This window comes from Labeo rohita, chromosome 17, assembly GCF_022985175.1.
Source record: "Labeo rohita strain BAU-BD-2019 chromosome 17, IGBB_LRoh.1.0, whole genome shotgun sequence".
Lineage (NCBI taxonomy): Eukaryota > Metazoa > Chordata > Actinopteri > Cypriniformes > Cyprinidae > Labeo > Labeo rohita.
Window position 1 is genome coordinate 3,673,639 of NC_066885.1, and position 24,587 is coordinate 3,698,225.

Below are 24,587 nucleotides of genomic sequence, written 5' to 3' on the forward strand. Positions count from 1 at the left end.
CTTTAAGTCGTAATATTTCGAGAACAAAGTCGAAATACCATGAGAATAAAGTCGAAATATTTCGAGAATAAAGTTAAAATTCTACAAGAACAAAGTCGTAATATTTCGTGCCATGTTAAAAAAAAAAAAAAAGTAAGACTACGAGATTAAAGTTGTAATGTTTCGAGAATTAAGTAGAAATTACGATAATAAAGTAGAAATATTACGCTTACAAAGTTGGAACACTACAAGAATAAAGTCGTAATATTCAGAGAATAAAGTCGAAATTACGAGAATAAAGTTGAAATACCATGATAATAAAGTTGTAATATTCGAGAATAAAGTCGAAATATTTTGAGAATAAAATAAAAAAAAATCTACGAGAATAAAGCCGTAATATTTCAAGAATAAAGTTAAAATTACCAGAATAAAGTCGAAATACTATGATAATAAAGTTGTAATACTCTGAGAATAAAGTAGAAATTATGAGAATAAATTTGAAATATTTTGAGAATAAAGTCGAAATTCTACAAGAATAAAGTCATATTATTTTTCAAGAATAAAGTCGAAATTATGAGAATAAAGTCGAAATTTTGAGAATAAAGTCCAGTAATTGCAATTCTCAAAATATTTTGACTTTACTCTTGTAGTATTTCAACTTCATTACTGAAATATTTAGACTTTACTCTCGTTATATTTCGATTTTATTCTCGTAGTATTTCAACTTTACTCTCATAGTATTTTGACTTCATTATCAAAATATTTAGACTTTACTCTCATTATATTTCGACTTCATTCTCGAAATATTGCGACTTTACTCTTGTAGTATTTCAACTTCATTATCGAAATATGTAGACTTTACTCTCATTATATTTCAACTTTACTCTTGTTGTACTTCGACTTCATTCTCAAAATATTTTGACTTCATTCTCGAAATATTTTGACTTCACTCTCTTAGTATTTCGACTTCATTCTCGAAATATTTTGACTACTCATAGTATTTCAACTTTCCTCTCATAGTATTTCGACTTCATTCTTGAAATATTTTGACTTTACTCTCGTAGTATTTCGACTTTATTCTCGTTGTATTTCGACTTTACTCTCGTAGTATTTCGACTTCACTCTCGTAGTATTTTGACTACTCTCATAGTATCTCAACTTTCCTCTCATAGTATTTCAACTTCATTTTCGAAATATTTCGACATTATTTTCAGAATATTTCTACTTTATTCACAAAATATAACGACATTAATCTCATAATCTTAGACATTTTGTATGTTTTAAAGTGGTTGTAAAGTGGTTGTACGCTGTCGTACAAACCTGTATGAGTTTCAAAAGATGATGTTCTGAACAATGTTAGCAACCAAACATTTGACGGCAGCCACTGACTTCCACAGTATAGGAATAAACACTATGGATGTCAATGGCTGCCAGCAACATTTTTCAAAAAATCTTCTTTTGTGTTCAATGTACAAGTTTAGAACAACTTGACAAAAGGTAAACTACCCCTTTAAGATTCACAATTTGCTCTCTTCTTTGGTCCAAAACGGTCCCGGATGACATTAAACAAGCTTCATCTTGCAGAACATGAACGTACTGTATACAAACCACATCGTGACGGACTGAAACTCAATAAATATACCACATTACACAATCGGGCCACAGCTGGGAGGTCTCAGAGTTGGGTTTTGCGACGGTGTGAATAAGTAAACGCGTTGTCAACGGACGATGCTGCAACGACTTATTTCTAAGAAGGATGAGACCACACATTCCTCCGAGCCTCGCTCCCCCTGGAAAAACTCCACCAAGGCCATTTGTTTAAACAAAACACTTTGCCAATTTGTCCTCCCGGCTCGACACGAGAGAAGCTAATTGATTCGGGCACCCGAACGCTTCTGACATATGTCAGCGTGAGCACCTGGACTGGAGATGGCAGCCGTACTTCCACATCCCAACCCATTTCAGCCCCAAACATCCGGCCGGCGCTCTCCCTCGCCGAGCGGCAGGCGTCTGGGCTTCGGGACGGGGTCAGGTCTGGCTCTGGCAGACGTCTTCTAACCAGACCGTGCGCGGATGAATGGACGTCTCTTACATTAAAAGCAGCTGATTCTTGAATGCCGAGCGGTTAAATATATCCGACTCTTTATTAACACAGACCACCTATCACGGAGGCAGACGGCAGCGTCCGCAAAGCAAACAGCGTCAACAAAATGCAATAAAAATGGTAACTAGGCAAACAGAAGTAGGAAAACAAAAACAGGTCCGGGTAGTTTAGCTGCTGAGGGATTTCTGGCAGAACACACTGATCTAGTAAGATCAGCTTCTGGAGCTCTCATGACCGCTTTTTACCTGAAAAGAAACTAAGTTTCGCTAAAGTGGATGGAGATGTACTGGAAAGAGCAATGCCAATTAATAAAAGACAATTCATTTTACTTTAAAAAGTGCAAACGGATGGTTAGACGTTCTGTCTTCATTTAAAGCCTTCGTGAACAGATGAATGAATGTCACCTGCCATATTTCACCCAAAAAACAAAATAAAGACATCATAAAATTTTGCCTAATATGCAGACAATTATGCAAATCCCCCTCCCCCCCAATTCTTATTACTATTATCTCATTAATATTTGAATACAATTAATATAAAAACAATTTTATTATATGCAATATGTAAATATAATTAATACAATACACTACATTATTATTACTACTACTATAATTATTATTATTAAGTGAAAAAAAAAAAAAAAAAAAACCTTTTTTTTTCTGTGTAGTAAATATAATCCAGTGACAATCAGCCTCTTACAGAAATTGGTAAAAGTAAAATAAATTACACAATTAATATAATACATTATTATTATTATTATTTACTTCGTATTATTTATTATCATTTTCATTTCATTTTATTTTTTTATTTTACAATATTATCATGAATAAATATTCTTATATAAAAATATTTTACAAACTGAATTTTTTAACTTTAATTAATTATCAGTTCGTGTCAATTATATGATGATTTCTCCCCAAATTCTCATTATTGCAATGTGTTCGAAGTTTTGCTTTTCTGATTTATGATTAGTTACGTTTATTTTAATTATTAATTAGTTTATTCAATAATACTTATTTATAATATTAACTTTATTAAGATATTACATGTATTACATATATTAAATTGCATATTTATTGTTATTAAATAAAAAACTATTTGTGAATTTAATTAAATGAACGAAAAGCAATTAATTAACCTAATTAACTAAGCGGAAATTAATCAGATATATTAAGTAAAACATCAAACACATAGCAATAATGAGAATTTATGAAGAAATCATTGTGTAACTGACAAAAACTGAAAATAAAAGTTAATTCAGTTTCTAAAATAATTTTTATGAAATAATATTTTAATTGTGCATTTAACTATAAATAATTAAATATTATTATTAAATATTTACAACAAAAATATATTATTAAATAATAATAATCTATTATATTAATTGTCTTATGATATTTAAGGTTTTTTTAACGCCATATATGTACTGTTTGTGAATTTAATTAATTACCAACAATTAATTGAAACTAAAACTAAGTGAGTAATTAAAGTTTTTACTTATTTAAAATTTATTTTACTTACATTTTTTTTAATTAAAAAACGTTCTATAATAAATAGAATCCAATAAGAATCAGCCTTGAAAGTAATCAGAATTACATACATTTTACAAGTAAACCACATGATAATTGACAAAAAAGTAATACATATGTAGCACATGCATAAAACTTAAATTTCTCCTTATAAAAGAATAGATATTTTTGGGTGAAATATGAGCTGGACGTGGAGTCACACAGATATGTTGAAAAGGTATGAAATGAGGTGTTACCCACATGAACGTCAAAACGTCTTCTGAAGTACCTACAGGGACATCAGGAGAAAAATATTTCCCTCGTCTGAGAGAGCAGAATAAATCTCGGAACTTGACTTCCCCAGCTGGCTACTGCTCATTAAACTGATTTGTACACTGGACTCATAAATATACTCATTAGAAGCACAGACCTGGGCAATTTTCACATGCACTAATCAAATTTACAACGGTGGTCCGTACTGAAAGGGTCATAGAGCAAAATTGCTGTCGTTGCAAAAGACAAGACCCAGGAGACTGATAGAAAGACTGGAATCAGAGAAACTCCTGGGGAATAAAGGCCTGCCAACATCTGCACCTGGTGCTACAGGAAAACGCCGAGTGAACTCTGTTTCACATGTCAGGAGAAACGTCAAGGCTTTTCACAGGCATGCTCGCTTATTCGGCAACTAGTCGTTCCAGTTCGAGGAAGCTGACGCTGGATTAACAATTTCCCACGCAGATTACAGCACCTAAACTAACACAACTACACCATCAGTCTTTAAGAAAGAGTCTTTAGCTGGAAATTTATCTGAAATAAATGCATGAGAATATAAAAGCACCTTAATCAAATTCTTTGTTTGAGTGCTTATTAGGCTACGTAGGCAATTAAAGGCTCATTATTATAATTTATATGGTTTATTAATAAACGTCAGACTAACAGCCAACTAATGCTTAAAAAGAATGACTCAGTGTTTCCCCTGCACCCACAACGGGACCCCCGCCCCCTTAAAGGTCAAGTAAACTTTATTTTCTATATAGCGCCAGAAGTCATTAATAAATCAAAAGTAGGTCTTAATTTGAATCGTGATATGGACTAGTGTCTGTGAATATTAAAACGCAAAAAGACGGTTTATATATATATATATATATATATATATATATATATATATATATCCTGCATGTTCTGCTTGGCTCTGTATGTATGAATGGCGGAAACATGGTTTTATTTACTACACAAATACTGAAGCACACGTGAGGCTCTTGGTGGTTTTCAGCCTTAGCGTCTCATTATATGACGACATGAACACATGAACATAATCTCCAGAGCTGCTGTGAGAGTCACTTCATGTGAATTTTACTATTTCATTTGGGGAAATTAGCATCATATCATAGTGTATACACACAAAAACTAACTGGCAACCTGTCAAAATAAAAGTATGGTTTATCATTTAACAGAAATGTATTAGTCTTCTATTACTTTTGGACAGTATAATGTAGGTGTTTATATATTTCTATTTATGGCAAATTTAAATAAAACAATTAAAAAGATAAATATTACAACAAGATTAACCACCTAATTGCAGAAATAAAAAAATACTACATATTATTTAAAAAAAAAATAACAGAACATTCACACAATTTTTCTTAATTTTAAAAAAGAAAAACCTAAGTTTGTTTGGCAACAAATACAATTTATACAATTTCAAAAATAAATAAATGTTTATTAAAAATAAATAAATGTTTAATGCCTTCATTTGATTATCAGAAAAATTAAAACACACAAGAATTTCTGAAAAAGAAAAAGAAAACAATAGGGCCCTATTGTTTACAATGTTTTGAACTTTTTGGACTTTTTTCACTGAAATAAATATTTTTGTTATTACACAAAGTAAAGTACCGAAAAAAAGTACTGTACCATTGGTATCCCCCCACGTCAAAACCAGAATCCTAGGGGAAACCCTAGGGCAGCCCTAACATTTACCTCACCCTCAAACCTGGATGAGTTTCTTTCTTCAGCTGAACACAAAATAAAATATTATACAGAATGCTGATGCACCAAATGTTCGAAAATAGCTTTTTTGGTGAATAAGCGATCAAATAAATTATACCAAACAATGACGCAACGTGATCAAATAGAGGCACGCACTAATGCAGCAAACATGTCAGCAATGTGGAAGCATTTAAAACTTTCTGAGAAAGACACAAAAATCATTACAAGCACAGACAGCGAGAGACTGTTTAGTACCGCATCGCATGTCTTTGATGAGAAGAGGAAGGGGTGGTTGTTGCTGGTTACTGTATGATGACTAAAATCGCAAAACGGCCTTAAACCATTAGTCAAACTACAGAAGGTTATGCTTTCTAAAACACGCACGAATTGTATGTATTCTGACAGTGCTGCACAAGCTCGTTAGTCCAAAGTGTGAGGAAAATCTGTGCTGAAACAGCGAGATGAGAATCATTCATAAATCTGCTGCTGTCAGCAAAAAAGTAGTACTGAGGTCTTGCAGTTTTCTGCCAAAATAAAAGTCAATATTCATAAACATTAGTACTGTAATTTTACTGTTGCTCTGTAAAATAAAATAAAAAGTAAGACAATTAATACATTATTATAACATTCACACATAGTGTTTAAATTGGGATCTGTCCTATTTTCTAATGTTTTAAAAGAAGTCTCTTCTACTCAGCAAGGCTGCATTTATTTGTAGGCTACATTAAAAAAAACATGCCTGATTCAAGATGGGGATCTTAAAAATGGCCAAAGAATATTATTTTACTAACTTACTAATTTTAAGTTAAAGGGATCATCGGATGCCCATTTTCCACAAGTTGATATGATTCTTTAGGGTCTTAATGAAAAGTCAATAACATGCTTTGTTTAAAATTTCTCAATGATAGTGTAAATGACACCTTTTTTACCTTGCCAAAATCAGCTCTGCAAAAATCCTTTTCTGGTCGATGTTGCTTTAAATGTTAATGAGCTCCGCTCGCCCCGCCCCTCTCTTCTCTGTGTGGAGTCACAAGCCTGTTTACTTTAGCCACCAAACTTGCTAACTAGCACTTTATTAGGAAAGGCGATTGCAAAGATTCCTAAAAAAAACCTTATACTTACTTCTGCTGTAAGTGAAGCTGGATCACGAATGATTCGCGCGAACATAGACGGATATATGTAGATCGGGAGGTGCATTCCCTTCACAAACAAACATAATCCACTGCATCTTCAGCGGCTCAGATGTCGGGAGTAAATGGCGACCACTATGTTCATTATTACATCCAGCAACACAACACCTCAATCGCTCAATCGGAGATATTCTTGTCTAACTTACATCCCTGCTCCGGCACCAAAACAATGGAGGTCGGACTGTTACAGCTGATTTAAGGCGGGTCTGAGGTAAGATGCTCATGTCAATCAACTATCGTGGGAGCGGCCTCTGTCGGTGTGACGCCACATTGACATGCATCTGAGAATGGCTCGATTTGATTTTAAAATTATTTTTACAGATTAATTAAAAACCACTGCATGGATTTTTATCATTATAGGGTAGATGTGTACATACACTGCCAACACACATTAACGTTCAAACAACATGTAAAAGTGAACTTTGTCTACTAGAATGTTAAAAAAGAGTGTTAAGTAAATATTTTTTAATTGTTGTTTTGTAATAGATTTTTTTCTTTGAACAGCAAGACAAAACTGTAAAAAGCACATTTTTTGCTATTTAATTTATGCAATGGTGATAAAAATAAAAAACGCAAAATACAAAAAACACAAAAAACCTTGTTCAGTAACTGGCTTTCAGCCTTCGGCCCAGTGTTTCCTTTTTGTTCGGTTTTGGCTTCGGCTGAGAATTTTCATTTCGGTGCATCCCTATTGGTAACCAAACAGTTGGTGGTAGCCATTGACTTTCACAGTAGAGAAAAAAAAAATACTATGCAGTGAATGGCTACCACCAATTGGAAACTGTCAAACTATCTAACAAAATCATATTTTAAAAACAAATGCAGAGCCTGAATGACGCAGTTGTTCTAGAGGTAAAGCTACAGTATCTGTCAAACAGTATGATGGCGAGCACTAGAGGTCACTGTAAGGATCCCATAAACATCTGCTTGTGCGGCACACAATGAAGAGGCTCCACAAAACACTGAACCCTGACTATCTGTCACTGTACAATCACTCAAGGTTCTGAACGATCTGCTTTCACTTAACGACTGGATCTCAGTCGCCATCCTTACTGTTCACAGAAACCCTTACACACGCATGAGACTGTGACTCAACAACAACCCAACGGATTTTGCTGAGTCACCGACACTCTGTCCACGTTCTGCTCCAACGCAAGCGGCTACAGATGATGATTTTGGTTTTGATCAGCATCTGGTTTTGCTTCAAGACACAGGTTTTAAATTAAACCAAAACTGTGAAGAAGCACCTAAACTGTTTTTATACAAAACTGCATTTTGACGGTTTCAAGTTCAAGTTCCACCAGCCAATATGGATTGCAAAAAGCAAATTTTGTTTGAGAGTTTGATCACAAAGCCTTTGGCATCATGAAAAAATATGAAAAGAGTTTGCTCTTTGCTTATAAACGTAGGTTATATTTATACATGATTACATGGAAAGTTGCATTTGATTATTTTCATTTAGCATTGCTTTTGCACAGTCCCAGGATCTTCTGTAAAACACAAAAGAAGACATTTTAAAGAACACTGGGTTCACAAACAACTTTGGACCCCACTGACATTGATTGTAAAAACATGTTTTCTTTTATGTTCAGCTGAGAAAAGAAAGTCATTAAGGTTTGAAATGAGAGTTTTCTCCTCTTTTCTAAAAGCAGCTGAAGGAGAAGTCCACTTCCAGAACAACAATTTACAAATAATTTACTCACCCCCTTGTCACCCAAGATGTTCATGTCTTTCTGTCTTCAGTCGTAAAGAAATTACGTTTTTTGAGGAAAACATTTCAGGATTTTAGGAGTTTAAATGCAGCTTCAAAGGGCTCTAAATGATCCCAGCTGAGGAAGAAGGGTCTTATCTAGAGAAACAATCAGTGTTTTTTTTTTTTTTTTTTTTTTTTTTTCGAAAAATAAAAATTTGTACAAAAGCACAAAGCTTGTGTAGCACAGGCTCCGGGATGTGCGTCCATGATGCTACGAATTAGTGATGGGTCGTTCTTGAACGATTTGTTCATTTTGAACGAATCGTAAATTTGACTCGGGAAGAATGAGTCGTTTCGGGGAGTGATTCCTTAATTCGCGCATACGCAACGTCCTATTAGGTTCTGTACTGGACTTATTTCACCTGTTTCGAGTCTTCTGGTTTCGATTCGTTCGTTCATTTAATGGGGCTGTCACGTGATGAACGAACCACTCGAACCCGAAAACTTGAGAGATGAACTAATCAATTCTTTTTCTGGCTCACACTGCTTTGGTTGAGCTTACGGGGCTGTCACGTGATGAATGAACGGCTCAAACCCGAAAACTTGTCAGATAAGAGGTGAGGTGAGCTAATCATAGACTAAAGACCCAGGTAAACAATGAATGAATATTTTCTGTTTCTTATAGCATTATAGTTTTGTCTTGTTTGTAGTGTGATCAACGTTTGTGTAAGCAGTAGATGTGTTAGGGAAGTAACATTTTAATTAAATGAACGGTTGAACAAAATGACTCGAAAAAAGATTTGTTCATTTTGCTGAACGAGACTCAAAGGTCAGTCTCGGTAAAATGATCCAAACTTCCCATCACTACTACGAATCACATCTAAGTTCATCGTCTGTGTACAAGCTTTTTGTTTGTAAACTGCGTTTGACTTACTTGCACTTTCTTAGTCTTTGCGTGTTCACTTTGTAAACACTGGGTCTGTGGTTCCGCCTATGTTCCGCATGACCTTTCGACAATTCAATAGTAACGTGAACGCGCATCCCAGAACCTGTGCTACACGAGCTTTTGTGCTTAAAAAGTATACAAATTTTTATTTTCAGAAAAAAAATTACTGATTGTTTCGCTTCCTTGGCTGGGATCGTTTAGAGCCTTTGAAGCTGCATTTAAACTACATTTTGGAAGTTCAAAATTAGGGCACCAATCAAGTTCACTATATGAAGAAAAATCCTGAAATGTTTTCCTCAAAAACCATAATTTCTTTACAACTGAAGACAGAAAGACATGAACATCTTGGATGACAAGGGGGTGAGTAAATTATTTGTGAATTGTTTTTCTGGAAGTGGATTTCTCCTTTAACATTTATACATGATTATATTGTTAGCTGCATTTGACTGTTTTAATTTAGCATTGCATTTTCAAGCTACCAGGTCAAACCTACAACAAACCAGGTAAGAATCACTGGTTTAGAAGACAAACATCTCTTTCTCACTAGAATAAAATGCACAGATGATGATTTCAGCGTGATTTAATGCTTAAATACTTTGTGGCAACATTTTTTAACTTTAAGAGTTTCACCACAACATGTGTGTCATCAAATTGTCATCATTTACTCTCCTTCGTGTTGTTTCAAATTTGTATGTGTATTTTCTACACACAAAGATATCTGAAGAACACTGGGTTCCCAAACAACTTCAGACCTCATTGATTATAAAAACACCATATTTCATTTATGTTCAGCACAGAAAAGAAAGTCATTAAGGTTTGAAATGCATATTTTACATGATTATATTGTTATTTGCACTTGAATATTTAAATTTAGCATTGTATTTTCATACTACCAGAGCAAACCTTCAACAAACCAGATGAAAATCACTGGTTTAGAAGACAAACATCTCTTTCCTAATAGAATAAAATGCACAGATAATGATTTGTGTGTGATTTCATGCGTGCATATGTATTTTTTTTAATTGAAGATACAGTTCACCAATTTTTTGTTATCAAACTGTCATCATTTACTCCCCTTCATGTTGTTATTTTCTACATACAAAGACATTTTGTTGACCCTGTTGATTTTGATTGTATGGACAAAAAAAAAAAACACTACTTTCTTTTATGTTCAACAGAGAAAAGAAAATCACACAAGTTTGAAATGAGAGTTCGCTCCTCTTTTCTAAAATCAGTTAATATTTATACATGATTATATTGTTAGTTGCATTTGAATATTTTAATTTGGCACTGCATTTTCAAGCTACCAGGTCAAACCTACAATAAACCAAGAATCACTGATTTAGAAGACAAACATCTCTTTCTTAATAGAATAAACTGCACAGATGATGATTTCTGTGTGATTTCATGCTTAAATACTTTGGTGCAACATTATTTTGACTTAAAGAGACAGTTCACCAAAACATTTTTGTCATCAAATTGTCATAATTTACTCCTCTTTACGTCATTCCAAACCTCCGTGTTTTTCTATTGCCTTTGCCTTTCACACAAAAGAAGATATTTTAAAGAACATTGGGTTCCCAAACAACATTGGGCCCCACTGACTTTAATTGAATGGACAAAGAACGAAATATTTTCTTTTATGTTCAACAGAGAAAAGAAAGGCACACACGTTTGAAATGAGCATTTATAATATTTATACATGATTGCATTGTATTTGCTGCATTTGGTTATTTTCAAGTTGAGAATCACTGATTTAAAAGACAAATGTTCCACAAAAGATGATGATTTATGCATGATTTCATGCTAAAATGATTGTACTTAAAAGGCGAGTTCACCAAAAAGGTATAACTTTCTTCCACAGAACACAAGAGAAGCAATTTGGAAGAACGTTGGGTTCCCAAACAACATCGGATCCCTTTTAATTTCATTATGGACACAAAAACAAAGGCATTTTTCAAAAGATCTTTTTTGTTTCACAGAAGAAAGAAAGTCTTACAGGTTTGGAAGCAAATGATGGTGAGTAAATGATGACCAAATTTTCATTGTGGGGTGAGCTATACTTTTAAATTCTTGTTCGCCAATAATTCAATGCAAAAAAATTAGTTTTCTCCTGTTTTCTAAAAGCATTTAATTGTTATATATGACTATTTCTTAATACAACAAACCAATTGAGAACCACAGATTTACAGTAAAGGACAAACATCTCTTTCTTTCTAAAATGCATTGCACAGATAATGATTTATCCATATTTCATGCAAAATTATTGTACTTAAAGTGAAAGTTTAGAAAGGAGTTTTTTAGAGAGATGACCTATGAGATCATCAGCAAAAGATACAAGAGTTTTATCCTCCTTTCTAAAAGCTGACATTTAGGTATTTGCACATGATTATAGTTAATTGCATTTGATTATTTTTAATTTTTTATGCTACCAGAGACAACCTATGATGAACCAGAAAATGAGAAACACAGATTTAGAGCAAAAATAGTATGATGCTAAGTTTCTTTAATTAGAGCAGATTTAAATTATTATGCATTCGGCATATGCTTTTATCCAAAGCAATATGCATGCATTCCCTATTGTTGTGTGTGTGTATGAAAATGCATGCACATACACCCAGCATATATTATTATGCATTTGGCAGACGCTTTTATTCAAAGTAATATGCATGCATTCTCTATATATATATGTGTGTGTGTGTGTGTGTGTGTGTGTGTGTGTATGAAAATGCATGCACATACACCCCGTATATTTACATTATTGCATGCATATATTTATATGATATGCATGCATTCCCTGTGAATGTGTCCGTGGATGAAAATGCATGTGTCTGTATGAAAATGCATGTACATACACCCAGTATATTTATATATTGCATGCATATATTTATATTATATGCATGCATCCCCTATATATGTGTGTTTCTGTTTGTGTGTAGGAAAATGCATGCACATGCACCCGTTATTTTTATATTATTATGCATTTGGCAGACTCTTTTATCCAAAGCAGTATGCATGCATTTCCTATATATATGAAAATGCATGCACATACAGCAATAAACAATACAGTTTCTAGCTGTTTTCAGACTGCAAACTGACCAGAAACACCATAAATCAAGAGGCACTAAGTGACAGACACCCGAGAGAGTATGTGAGGTGTAAAAATGTAACTTCATCCATGTCTTCTGTCACACACACCAAGCACACACACACTGACGGCGTGGCGTGAAATGTTTCGCAGGCCATCTGGGACGGATTTATTGTGCAATTTGGTTTATTAGCGTTGTGGTCTTCGGCTAAGTAGCTCGCTCACAATTACAGTCCGAGCGGCGCTACACCTGGTCTCTCCGAACAATAATAAATCCACGAGGGAGGAAACCCGAAATTAATGAAAGGTTATCACCATCATGCCCTGTTTAGCGCTCACTGCTGAGATGAGCGGGTTATTTATAGCCCTGCGAAAACAAACACGAAAATAGTGCCGTAACGCCAAACAGACCGTGTCGTTCTGGGATCGCCAAATGAAGAAAAACACAAGGAGATCGAGGAAATTACAAGGTGCTGAAAGGCGGATATGCATGGAGTCGTCCTTCAAAGCTCAACGACTCGCCATCTGAAATGTCACAATACTTTCTTGATTTTATTACACACTGAAAATCTGCTGCAAATTACATGCAATACAATGTATGTCATATGTATGCTGTTATATATCCACATCAGTTATAGCAATTTTACATGACAAAAGATACATTTTAATAATGTGATATATAATACTCACAGCCTTTCACAGGTTCGATTAGAAACGTGTGTGTCTATAAATCTGCCTGGAGCCGGTGTCAGAATATAAAGATGTGTTTTGGCAATCAATATTTACCTTCTTCTCAGAAGTGCTACAGACACCAGTTGAACCCTCAGCTATTATGGGAATATTTGTAGTGCCAGAATATGATATGTTTAAACAGCAGTGCTAAAAGTGTGATTTGCCAGCCTCATAGCTATAGACTAATCTAAAGGAAAGATTGTATTAGAGACCTCATGCATCATCTGACATGTGAAAAAAGTCATTTTTCAGTAAAACAGCCAACATATCATGTTGACTGTCAGCCGGCCTTGACTTGCATATGAAAAATAAACCCCAAGTTAATCAGGTCTTCTTAAACTCTTATTTCCATCTACTAATAAACATGGTTGAATTTTATTTTAAAGCCTCCTTGTTACAGTGTAATTATACATTTAAGTATCGAGTAATATTAATTAACCACATGTACTTACTATACGGTTAAGGTTTAGGTTATGGTTTAGGGTTAGTTGCATGCAATTATTCATAATTAATTGTTAGTATCAACAGTAAGTACATGTAATGTGCAACAAGCACACCTTAAAATAAAGTGGTACCATAAACACTATATTTTATCATATATGCAATAATATTTTATTAATTTATAATAAATTATTTGATATAAATAGATAAGTGGGCCAAATGTAGATAATGGACTCTCTTTTCATTCATAATTTGTATTATTATCTTTAAATTTAAAAGATCATTTTTCTAAAATGTATATCATTTCATAGACAGATAGATAACTATTTTCATATTGTGTGTATACATATATATATATATATATATATATATATATATATATATATATATATATATACACACACTACCGTTCAAAAGTTTGGGGTCAGTACATTTTTATTGTTTTTTTTTTTTTTTTTTAAGAAATTAATACTTTTATTCACCAAGGATGTATTAAGTTAATAATTAAAAGTTTATTAAAAGTTCATAATAAATCATTTACATTGTTATAAAATATTTATATTTTGAATAAACACTGTACTTTTTACACTTGTTATTCATGAAAGAATCCTGAAAAAAAAAAAAAAAAAAAAAAAAAAAAAAAAAATCACAGGTTCCAAAAAATATTTGGCAGCACAACTGTTGATATTATCCAACATTGATCATTCTAATAATAAATCCGCATATTAGAATGATTTCTGAAGGATCATGTGACACTTAAGACTGGAGTAACAGCTGATTCTGGAGTAACAGCTGATAAACTCTATTTTAAAGTATGTTAAAATAAAAAACATTATTTTATATTGTAAAAACATTTTGCAATATTACTGTTTTTTTCTACATTTTTTATCAAATAAATGCAGCCTTGATGAGCATAAGAGACTTCTTTAAAGACTATTACAAGTCTTACTGACCCCAAACTTTTGAACGGTAGTGTATTATATATGTATATATATATATATATATATATATATATATATATATATATATATATATATATATATATATATATATATATATATATATATATATATATATATATATATATATATATATATATATATATATATATATATATATATATATATATGTATATATATATATATATATAAATATATAAAAATTTAATTTAATTTATTTATTATTGTATAAATATGTATTTATTATTACATTTATTATTTAATAATATATACACATTTATTATTATTATTATTATTATTATTAATTTAATATTTATGTTTATTTAATTATATGTATTTTTTAATTTGGTATAATAACATTTAAATATTTATTTATTAGCTTATGAATAAAATATTTATATCTCATCATTGTTTTTACCATTATTACTACTACTATTTTAAATATGGTCATAGATATGCAACATTGCAATATATATAAAATTGCATTATTTATAAATGTATTTATACATATTTACAGCTAATTATTATTATTATTAATAAAATATATCATTTATATAATATACCTTAAATAAAATATTCAATTATTAATTTATAAATAAAATATGTATAGCTAATTATTATTATTATTATTATTATCACCATTATTACTACTACTTTCTATATGCACATATATTTATTTATTCTATCATCTTGTTTTCTTTTTATTTATTATAAAAATATTACTAAAATAATTTAAATATTAGAAAAAAAAATACTACTAGTTATTTGTTTAATATTTTTAGTAGAATGAAACACATAGATTGACAATATAATTTAAACATATATATATAAAAATTATTTTTTCTGTGCAGTGGTCATTGTGAGGATGGCATTTGTAGGTGATACAAAATAAAGATGTACAGATGACAGTCAACATAAATGCATAAAGCAAGAGCTAGATCATCCGGCCGTGGGACGTTTCCTCCGGGCACAGCTGCTTTCTTCCACAGGCAGGGGAACAGATGAGGGGTGTCAGAACTTTAAACAGACCCTATTGATCTACACAATAAAACGTGGCTCTCCAAACTGCAAGACCCCAAAGCTCACGTCAAAGAGAAGCGGCTTGATTTTGACGTCCTGGTAATAATAGGGTCTGAAATTTTTGGTTGCCAAGAGCGAGCCAGCGCTACGCAAATATTTAGTTTGATTCGGCTTGTGTTCGCATGCATATTCTGCTTCTATATGACAGATTCAGCCACCGTGAGGGTTTGGCTCGGAGAGGAGAAAGAAAAAAAACACCACACTGAATCTCAGCGTGTAAAATCAACGCAGACCGCCAGCTCGCCTGATTTAAGAGCATCCGACGGGCCAAAGGTTAAAACAATGAATGTTAAGAAATGTGTAGCAGCTTTTTTGCAGCCGCGGGGTGAAAGGTTAAGTCCACCACAGCGCGTCGGAGTTTGCTACGTGACCCCGGAGAGATAATTCTCCCAGCGAGTTTCCAAACTCGAGGCGCCCTCTGAGTAAAATGAGCAATTATATCTGCAGTCAGCGTGCCAGTAAAGCGCAGGCCGCTTCCCGGTGATATTTGCTGGGCTCCGTTCAGGGGAATTCTGCTCCGGTACAGTCAGTGTTTTGCTTGTGGTAACAGCATGACAAGGTGTAAGCCGGGGAGGAACGCTGTTTATCCCTCCAGTGAAAGCAACTGGCTTTGTAAGCGCAGTTATTTACTTAACTCTGTGCAATTCTCGTATCAAATTGCAGCGGTCGCACTCAACGCGATCCATTTCAGAAGGCTGGAAAAGCCGAGGAAGCATTTGAAGTAGGTGGTGTTCCCGTTTGGGCCGCCTCTGATGATGCTATTTATACTTAATTACAGATTGCAGTAAAACCCTTTTCCAGATGCAAATGTCTCGAGCCGTACATGTGAACCAGGGTGTGATGTTAGATGCCTTAAACTCTTATCAGCACACGCTTGACCCCAAATGACCTGCTCTGGATAACACTACAGGACAGTTAGGTGCTTGATGAATCAAGATTATTGGCACATGGAGCCATAAGCTATTATTTTCATATATACACCTTATATTGAAATTAAGAACGTGAACTCTATACATGCACAAGAAAAGAAAAAACTTTAATGGTCTTGTTGTACACAATTTGTCTTTGAAATAACCACATTATTCTAAAGAAAAAAAGTTTTTGTAAACGAATGAAAATAGAACAATAAAAAATTAAACAGCCAAATAACCAAGACTACGCAGGAGGAAAAATTAATATTAGACACTAACATTAAAGGTCACTTTAATTGTTTTTAGAAATTCGTCAAAATCAAAAAATAAAAATAATTAATAATGTAATAAAACATTCTCTGTCTTTTAAACAACTTTTTTGCTGATGTAACCAAGGCCACGCAGAAGGGAAAATTAATATTAGAAAGTAATATTAAAGGTCACTTTAATGGTCTTTTTGTGCACACAATAACATATACTACATTACTCAAAAAAAGAAAAAAAAAAGTTTTTATAAATTCAGCAAAATTGAATAAAACATTTAATAACGTAACTAAAACATAAAAACAAAATACAACAAAATAAAATAAATAAATAAAAATGTATAAATATTTCATTAAATTAAAAATAAAATAAAATAATTTCTTCTGTCTCAGTAATGTTTTTGCTGAAATAACCAAGGCTATGCATCAGGAAAAAATATATATATTATTAGTTATTAAAGGTCACTTTAATTGTCTTACTGTGCACATTGTTCCCCTTACAGCAAAATAAAAAATTAAATAAAAATTCTTCATAAATTAATCAAAATAAAAATTAAATAAACAACTAAATAAAATCATAAAAGCAAAACAACAAAATAAATTAAATTAAATTATAAAAATAAAATAAAATGAACTCTTCTGTCTCATTAATTTTTTGCTGAAATAAATACTGTGAAATACTGTGCACATTTTTCCCCTTTAAAATAACATACTCTACACATTATTCAAAAAAAACAAAAAAACATAGAAGTAAAAATTAAACAAAACAAAAAAAGAAAACAAATTAATTAATTAATTAAAACCATAAAGAAAAAATATAAAATAAAAAATAAAATAAAAAAAATCTTCATAAATTCATCAGTTTTTCCAAAATAAAATAACATAACATAACATAACATAACATAACATAACATAACATAACATAACATAACATAACATAACGTTAAATTAAAAATAAAATTGCCTTACTGTGTACATTATTCCCCTTTAAAATAACATACACAACATTATCCAAAAATAAAAATTAAAAAAATTAAAAAAATAAATAAATGCCCAACAAAATAAACAATAAAATTCTTCTGTCTCATCCAATTTTGACTAAATATTATTACAATTAAAAAATAGAAATAATTAATATTAAAGCTCAATTTAATGGTCTTAATGTGCACCACGTTTAAGTAACACTTACTGTATTATTCTAAAAATTTTAGAACAAAATATATAAAATATATAAAATAAAAACATAAATAAATAAATAAATTAATTAATTAATTTTCTCCATCCCTTAAACCAAGGCCATGCAGCAGGGAAAAATATTAGATAGTATGATTAACAGTCACTTTAATAGTCTTATTGTACACATTTTTTCCTTAAAATAATATATACTACATTATTCTAAAGATTTTTTTTTTTTTTTTACATAAATTCAAAATAAAAATTAAAACAAACAAAATAAAAATTCTCCATCTCTTAAACACCTTTTCTGCTGACATAAAGGCCATGAAGCAGGCAAAATGCATATACTCTTCATAAGCCATCCCAATAATCTCTCTGACATTGTGGAAGCACAAGTATTTTCTGACTTACGAGGTTGATGAGCTGGGTGTGCACTATGTCCTCCACCAGGGCGGCGGTCTCGTGCAGCGGTCTGCGAGCGTCACCAAGAGCAAACCTACAAGACAAACACAAACAGCGTGTTTAAGCTCCTGACCGACATGTGTCACAATCACCATGTTGATCCCACAACCCTTATTTTAGTTTTGACAAATAATCGAAAATGGATCCTCTGTTAATGCAATCACATTGAGCAAATGTTCATAAAACGGCAATTAACACACAGTTAAGCCCTCGGTTGGGTAATAAAAAACGTCAGCCATTCACAGCAATAGCTGACATTCATTACAAATGGCTCGAATATCCAATGTGAGAGCTATTTACAAAATCTGAAGGCCTTTATTCACAGTTTTTCCCACACTGCAGCTGCCAAAGCTTCCCACATCGCAGCGCGCTTAATATCGACACGGCGGTTTCATCCAATAGTAGCGCAAACCACCGGACGGCCACAGACTCTCGCCTTTAAAACACGAGAAGATGGGAACTTCCACGAGAAGCTCAACACTTTCGACGGAAGAGGCTTCATCCACTGACACGTCTGGCTACAGACTGCATTTTACAAAGAACCATGACAAATGATTTACACTTATTTCATTAGGGGGGGAAAAATAAGCCATTTTCTTCAGGAAGTGACATAACTCTGGTGAAAAACCACACAAGTTATGTCTTTGGGAAGAGTTTTCATCATTGGCTTTTATGCATACGGCTTACTGATTCCACTACACAGAGTTAAATTATACTTACTATCCATTAAGCATGAGTACATGTAACCCTGGCCAAAAAAAAAAGCAAAGAAAATACTAAAACTAGTGCCTAATTGCATTTTTATTTACTTCATATGGTTCAAAGACACATAAAGCACTTATGGAATCACCTAGCGCTCAAACTCTGGCTCCGTGCGTCTGGTTATTGGAGATCTCAGCCGTAACAGTCTTCAATTAACTTTTATTGCGTTCCCGTTTGTTTTTTTTCTACTTCTTTCACCTAAATGCATTTTAATCCAAACACCTCCCAGAGGAAAAACCATAATTTACTCCAGTGCTGTAATTTATTACATTTGTTTGGTTACAAAGCATTTCAGCCCAGCAAAAAAATAAAAATAAAATAAAATAAAATAAAATAAAATAAAATAAAATAAAATAAAATAAAATAAAATAAAATTAAATTAAATTAAATTATAAAAAATAAAATAAAAAATGGTGCTATTTATTCCCATTGTTTAGCACTATAAAAATAAAAGGAAATAAAATAAAATACAATAAAATAAAATAATAAAATAAAGTAAAGTAAAGTAAAGTAAAGTAAAATAAAATAAAAAAAATTGTGTTATTTATTCCACTTGTTTAGCAATTCATCTTAGACCAGGGCATTTTGCAAGACCATTTGCAAGACAAAACAGAGCTTAAAAAAAAAAAATAAATAAATAAAATAAAATAAAATAAAATAAATAACATAAAATTTGTGTAATTCATTCTAGTTGTTTAGCATTGTTTAGCGCCATTTGCAAGACAAAACAAAGTCTTAAAAAATAAAAAACTAAACTAAAATAAAATAAAATAAATGAAATTAAATAAAATAAAAAAAAATATAAAATAAAAATGGTGTTATTTATTCCACTTGTTTAGCATTTCAGCTTAGACCGGGGCATTTTGCAAGACCATTTGCAAGACAAAAATGGAGCCATAAAATAAAATAAAATAATGGTGTCATTTATTCCACTTGTTTAGCAGTTCAGCTTAGACCAGGGCATTTTGCAAGACCATTTACAAGACAAAACAGAGCTTAAAAAAAAAAAAAAAAATTAAATTAAATTAAATTAAATTTGTGTAATTCATTCCAGTTGTTTAGCATTGTTTAGGACCATTTGCAAGACAAAAATAGAGCCATAAAATAAAATAAAATAAAATAAAATAAAATAAAATAAAATAAAATAAAATAAAATAAAATAAAATAAAATAAAATAAAATAAAATAAAATAGTGTAATTTATTCCACTTGTTTAGCATTGTTTAGCACCATTTTCAAGACAAAACAGAGCTTAAAAAATAAAATAAACTAAAATAAAAAGCATAATAAAATAAAATACAAAGCAAAAAAAAAAAAAAAAAGCATAATTTAGCTTATCTTCTACCTTTTACAGTTCGATATCTTTCATAGAAATGCTAATATTACTCAACATCTCCAAAATAAGGTCCACAATCATGATCTAAAGTGAGCTCAGCATCATGATAAGAATCACATCCTTTCTCTTGTTGACATCTAAGCGGGCAGCGGGCAGACGGCATCATCCGTTTGCAAAAATAAGCTGAATGTTTGGATAGAGATGCTGCGCCGGCGATGTTTACGCGCCTGCGGTGCGCTGACGGCCTCCTCCGCCTCTTTCCATCTCGCCATCTGCCCGTATTTGCTTAGAAACAGAGAGAGCAATGTGACTGATGTAAACACATTGATTTGACAGTCCTGATTCCAGAAAACAATCACTGTTTAAATACAGTGCAGAGATCAGAGATGCTTACAGTAAACATCTCGTCCACAGGGACCCGGGGCCAGACGACCAACACCGTACAGAGACAGAGCCACTAGCTAGAAGGAGTTTAAAGAAAAAATAATATTTAAAATGAACACGAAGCAGTTTACGTTCTCCATACACATTCCTGGACTTAATTTGCACAATTCATCATATGCACGTTTTTCTACAGGAAAAACGTCTTCACAATTTCTCATCAAAGTGCATTAAGCCGCTCCATCTCTGAAGCTACATTCCTTTTTGCGTGACGTTAATTAGAACACACGCTACTGATTACATGTTATTTAGACATCGCTTCAGGCTACATTTAAATGTATTCATTTAGTAAAGTTAATGCAGCAGCTGACGGTATTCCAGTATTGGTTAACTAGATTTTATATTTTATATATGTATAATTGTATTTGCAGTATTGTAAATAAAATAACAGTAAAATATTATGAATAATAAAAAAAACAAACAAACAAACAAAAAAAAAGATTAATAATAGAAATAAAAAATAAAATAATATATTATTCATATTATGTTAATATACTACATTTTGTATAATAATATATTGTTTATTTAAAACAGTATATTAAGTTCTATAATATTTGTATTATTGTAAAAAAATATATATATACACATATATATACACATGTATATATATATATATATATATATATATACATATATATACATATATATATATATATATATATATATATATATATAATAATATTTTATTTACTTTTAATAAAATATAAAATATCAAACATGAACAAAACAAAACAAAAATATATGTAATAATCTTTATACATTTTATATTAATATAAAAGAAAAGAAAATATAAAAAAATATTATTAATAAAATACAAATATTTATAAAATTTAAAATTTTTTAAATACATTAATAAATTAAACAATTATTAATAATAAAAAAATATTAATACACATTTTATTTACTTTTAATAAGTTATCATAAACATGAAATAATATATGTAATAATTTATATACATTTTTATAATAATATTCAAGAAAATAAAATACACAAAATAATAATAATAATAATAATATTAATAATATTATATTAATACACTATATTTTGTATAATATTTTTCTTCTTATTTAAAATATAATATATACTTTAGAACTTGTGTAATAAAACACACACACACAAAATAATATAATAATATACAATAATATTATATTTTATTATATTATATTATATTATTCATATTGTTTTCCTTCAGTGGTCTGGACATCACTAAACCTTGTATAAAAGAATAATAAACAAAAGTCAGTGATGCTCAGTAATTAAAACAACAGAAGTATTGGGTTTTACTCACTTCATGGTGGCATCAGGTTTACATGTAATGATTCTAAATTTTAAACATCACAAAATCCCCAAAGTTATTGTTACATGGTTAACCGACGCAATTATGATTGTGAATTGATTCAGCAGACGGCTGGTGAAATCTAATTAGGGTTGTAACCAAAGTACGACGTGTTTTATATGAAAACATTTTGTGCTTTCTCTATTGCATGTACTCGGGCCTCGGGCCGCACACACTGTCTTCGCTAATGTGGGCAGGGTTTAAGGATAATATTTTCATTTCACAACGCTAGCATACGACTTGCTTAGGTAGATAAAGAGAGCAGCTTTATCCCCGTTCAATCAGCAACTACTGTTATTCGAACCAAAGCACCGATTCAAGTCAATGAGGCAGTTTTAAGCCCAAGATAAACTGCAGAACAGCAAATGCTGTTTATATTTCAGACGCTCTCGTGGGCCGAAGAGACGAGCGCAAGATCCGCACCGGGAGAGGAAAGGAGAAACTGAGGATGGAGGAAGTTTCTAGACTGTAACGTGCCGTTCTTAAACACCGTCACGCAGTCTGACCGCCTCACCTGGGATCTGACATCACAACACTGAGAGAAAACATCCTCGTATCCTGGAAACTACTACAGAACAAAAAATAATAAACCCTTTGACATCTCCAACCATTGACTCAAGCTCACTAAAGTCTTATTCCTTAGAACACTTAAAAAAAAAAAAACCTAATAAATTAAACAAAATAATAAATTAATTAAATAATAATTATATAATTAAAAAGCATTAAAATAACCAAAGTCTTATTCCTCATAACACTTAAAAAAAAATTACTTAATAAATAAAATAACACTTAATAAACAAGTAAATAAATAAATAAATATGAATGTATAAAAATAAATAAATAATGTAATTATTAAACTATAATTATATAATTTAAAACACTTAAAAATAACACTTAATAAATAAATCAATATTAAAGTCAAATAACCAAAACCAAAATAAAGAAATATATATATTTAAAATTAAATAACACTTAATAAAGAAGTAAATAAATAAATAAATATGTAATTATTAAACTTTAATTATAAAACTATAAAATAAATACAATTCTAATTATAAAACAAAAAATATTAAAATAACCAAAGTTTTATTCCTTATAACACTTAAAAAAAAAATAACTTAATAATAACACTTAATAAATAAATAAGTAATTATTAAAATATAAGTATACAAATATAAAATAAATAAAATAATAATTATATAATTAAAAAATATATTAAAATAACTGAAATTAGAACACTTAAAAATAAATTAATAAATAAAATAACAATGCTTAATAAATAAATAAATAACCAAGCAATACATAAATGTAATTATTAAAATATAATTATAAAAGTATAATTTGATATTTCTCATAACACTCAAAAAAAACCAACTTAATAAAACCACTTAATAAATAAATAACAGTTTTATTCATCAGATCACTTAAAAAAAAGTACATATTTATTAATTATATATTTTTATATAATAAATAATAATATAATAACACTTAATAAATAAGTATATATATTTATTTATTTATCATTAAGCTATAATTATAACAAATTAAATAATTATATAATATTGAAAATATAATAATAATAATAATAATAATAATAATAATAATAATAATAGTAATTAGTAGTAGTAGTAGTCACCACAATGAAATTAATTTTATTAAATTATTATACGAATTTGCCAAATTGCAAAAGACCTGGTACAAAAAATTTATTCAGCATTTGGGTAATGCAAAATATAATTACATGCATTTTTTTTTTAAATAATATATTATTTTTGCAGTACAGTAATGAGAATTTGGGGGAGAAATGTGGTTAAAAATAGGCCTAATTTTGTTAATGCAAAATAGAATTTCTTGTTTTTTTTTTTATTAATAAAATCCAAATTATTATTAGTAGTAGTAATAATAATAAATTTCATTCATATGCAGAAATAAATTACTTCAATGTATTTAAATAACGATTTTGCATTAATGAGAATTTGACGGATAATTTGTCACACTGTAAAAAAATCTTAATGGTCTGAAAAACAGCTCTAATTTTGTTTATGCTAAAAATAATGTATTTTCTTGTTTTTGCTCTCAGAGTGCAATGCAATTCAGGCATGCACTGAGACTCACCCGTGAGAAATCTGTATAGATTCATCTAGATTCTGACTAGCAACCAATAAAAGGCCTGACAGTTTGAGCAGTATCTG

General features: G+C 30.8%; 1 protein-coding gene across 3 annotated transcripts in view; it reads right to left on the reverse strand.

The window, feature by feature from the left end:
* Positions 1-24,587, reverse strand: part of supt3h (SPT3 homolog, SAGA and STAGA complex component) — a 155,786-nt gene that overhangs the window by 61,037 nt on the left and 70,162 nt on the right. For all 3 annotated transcript variants that reach the window (XM_051133106.1, XM_051133107.1, XM_051133108.1), the window contains exon 3: positions 18,471-18,555. In XM_051133106.1, coding sequence (XP_050989063.1) covers positions 18,471-18,555 — 85 coding nt within the window. The remainder of the gene's footprint in view (positions 1-18,470; positions 18,556-24,587) is intronic.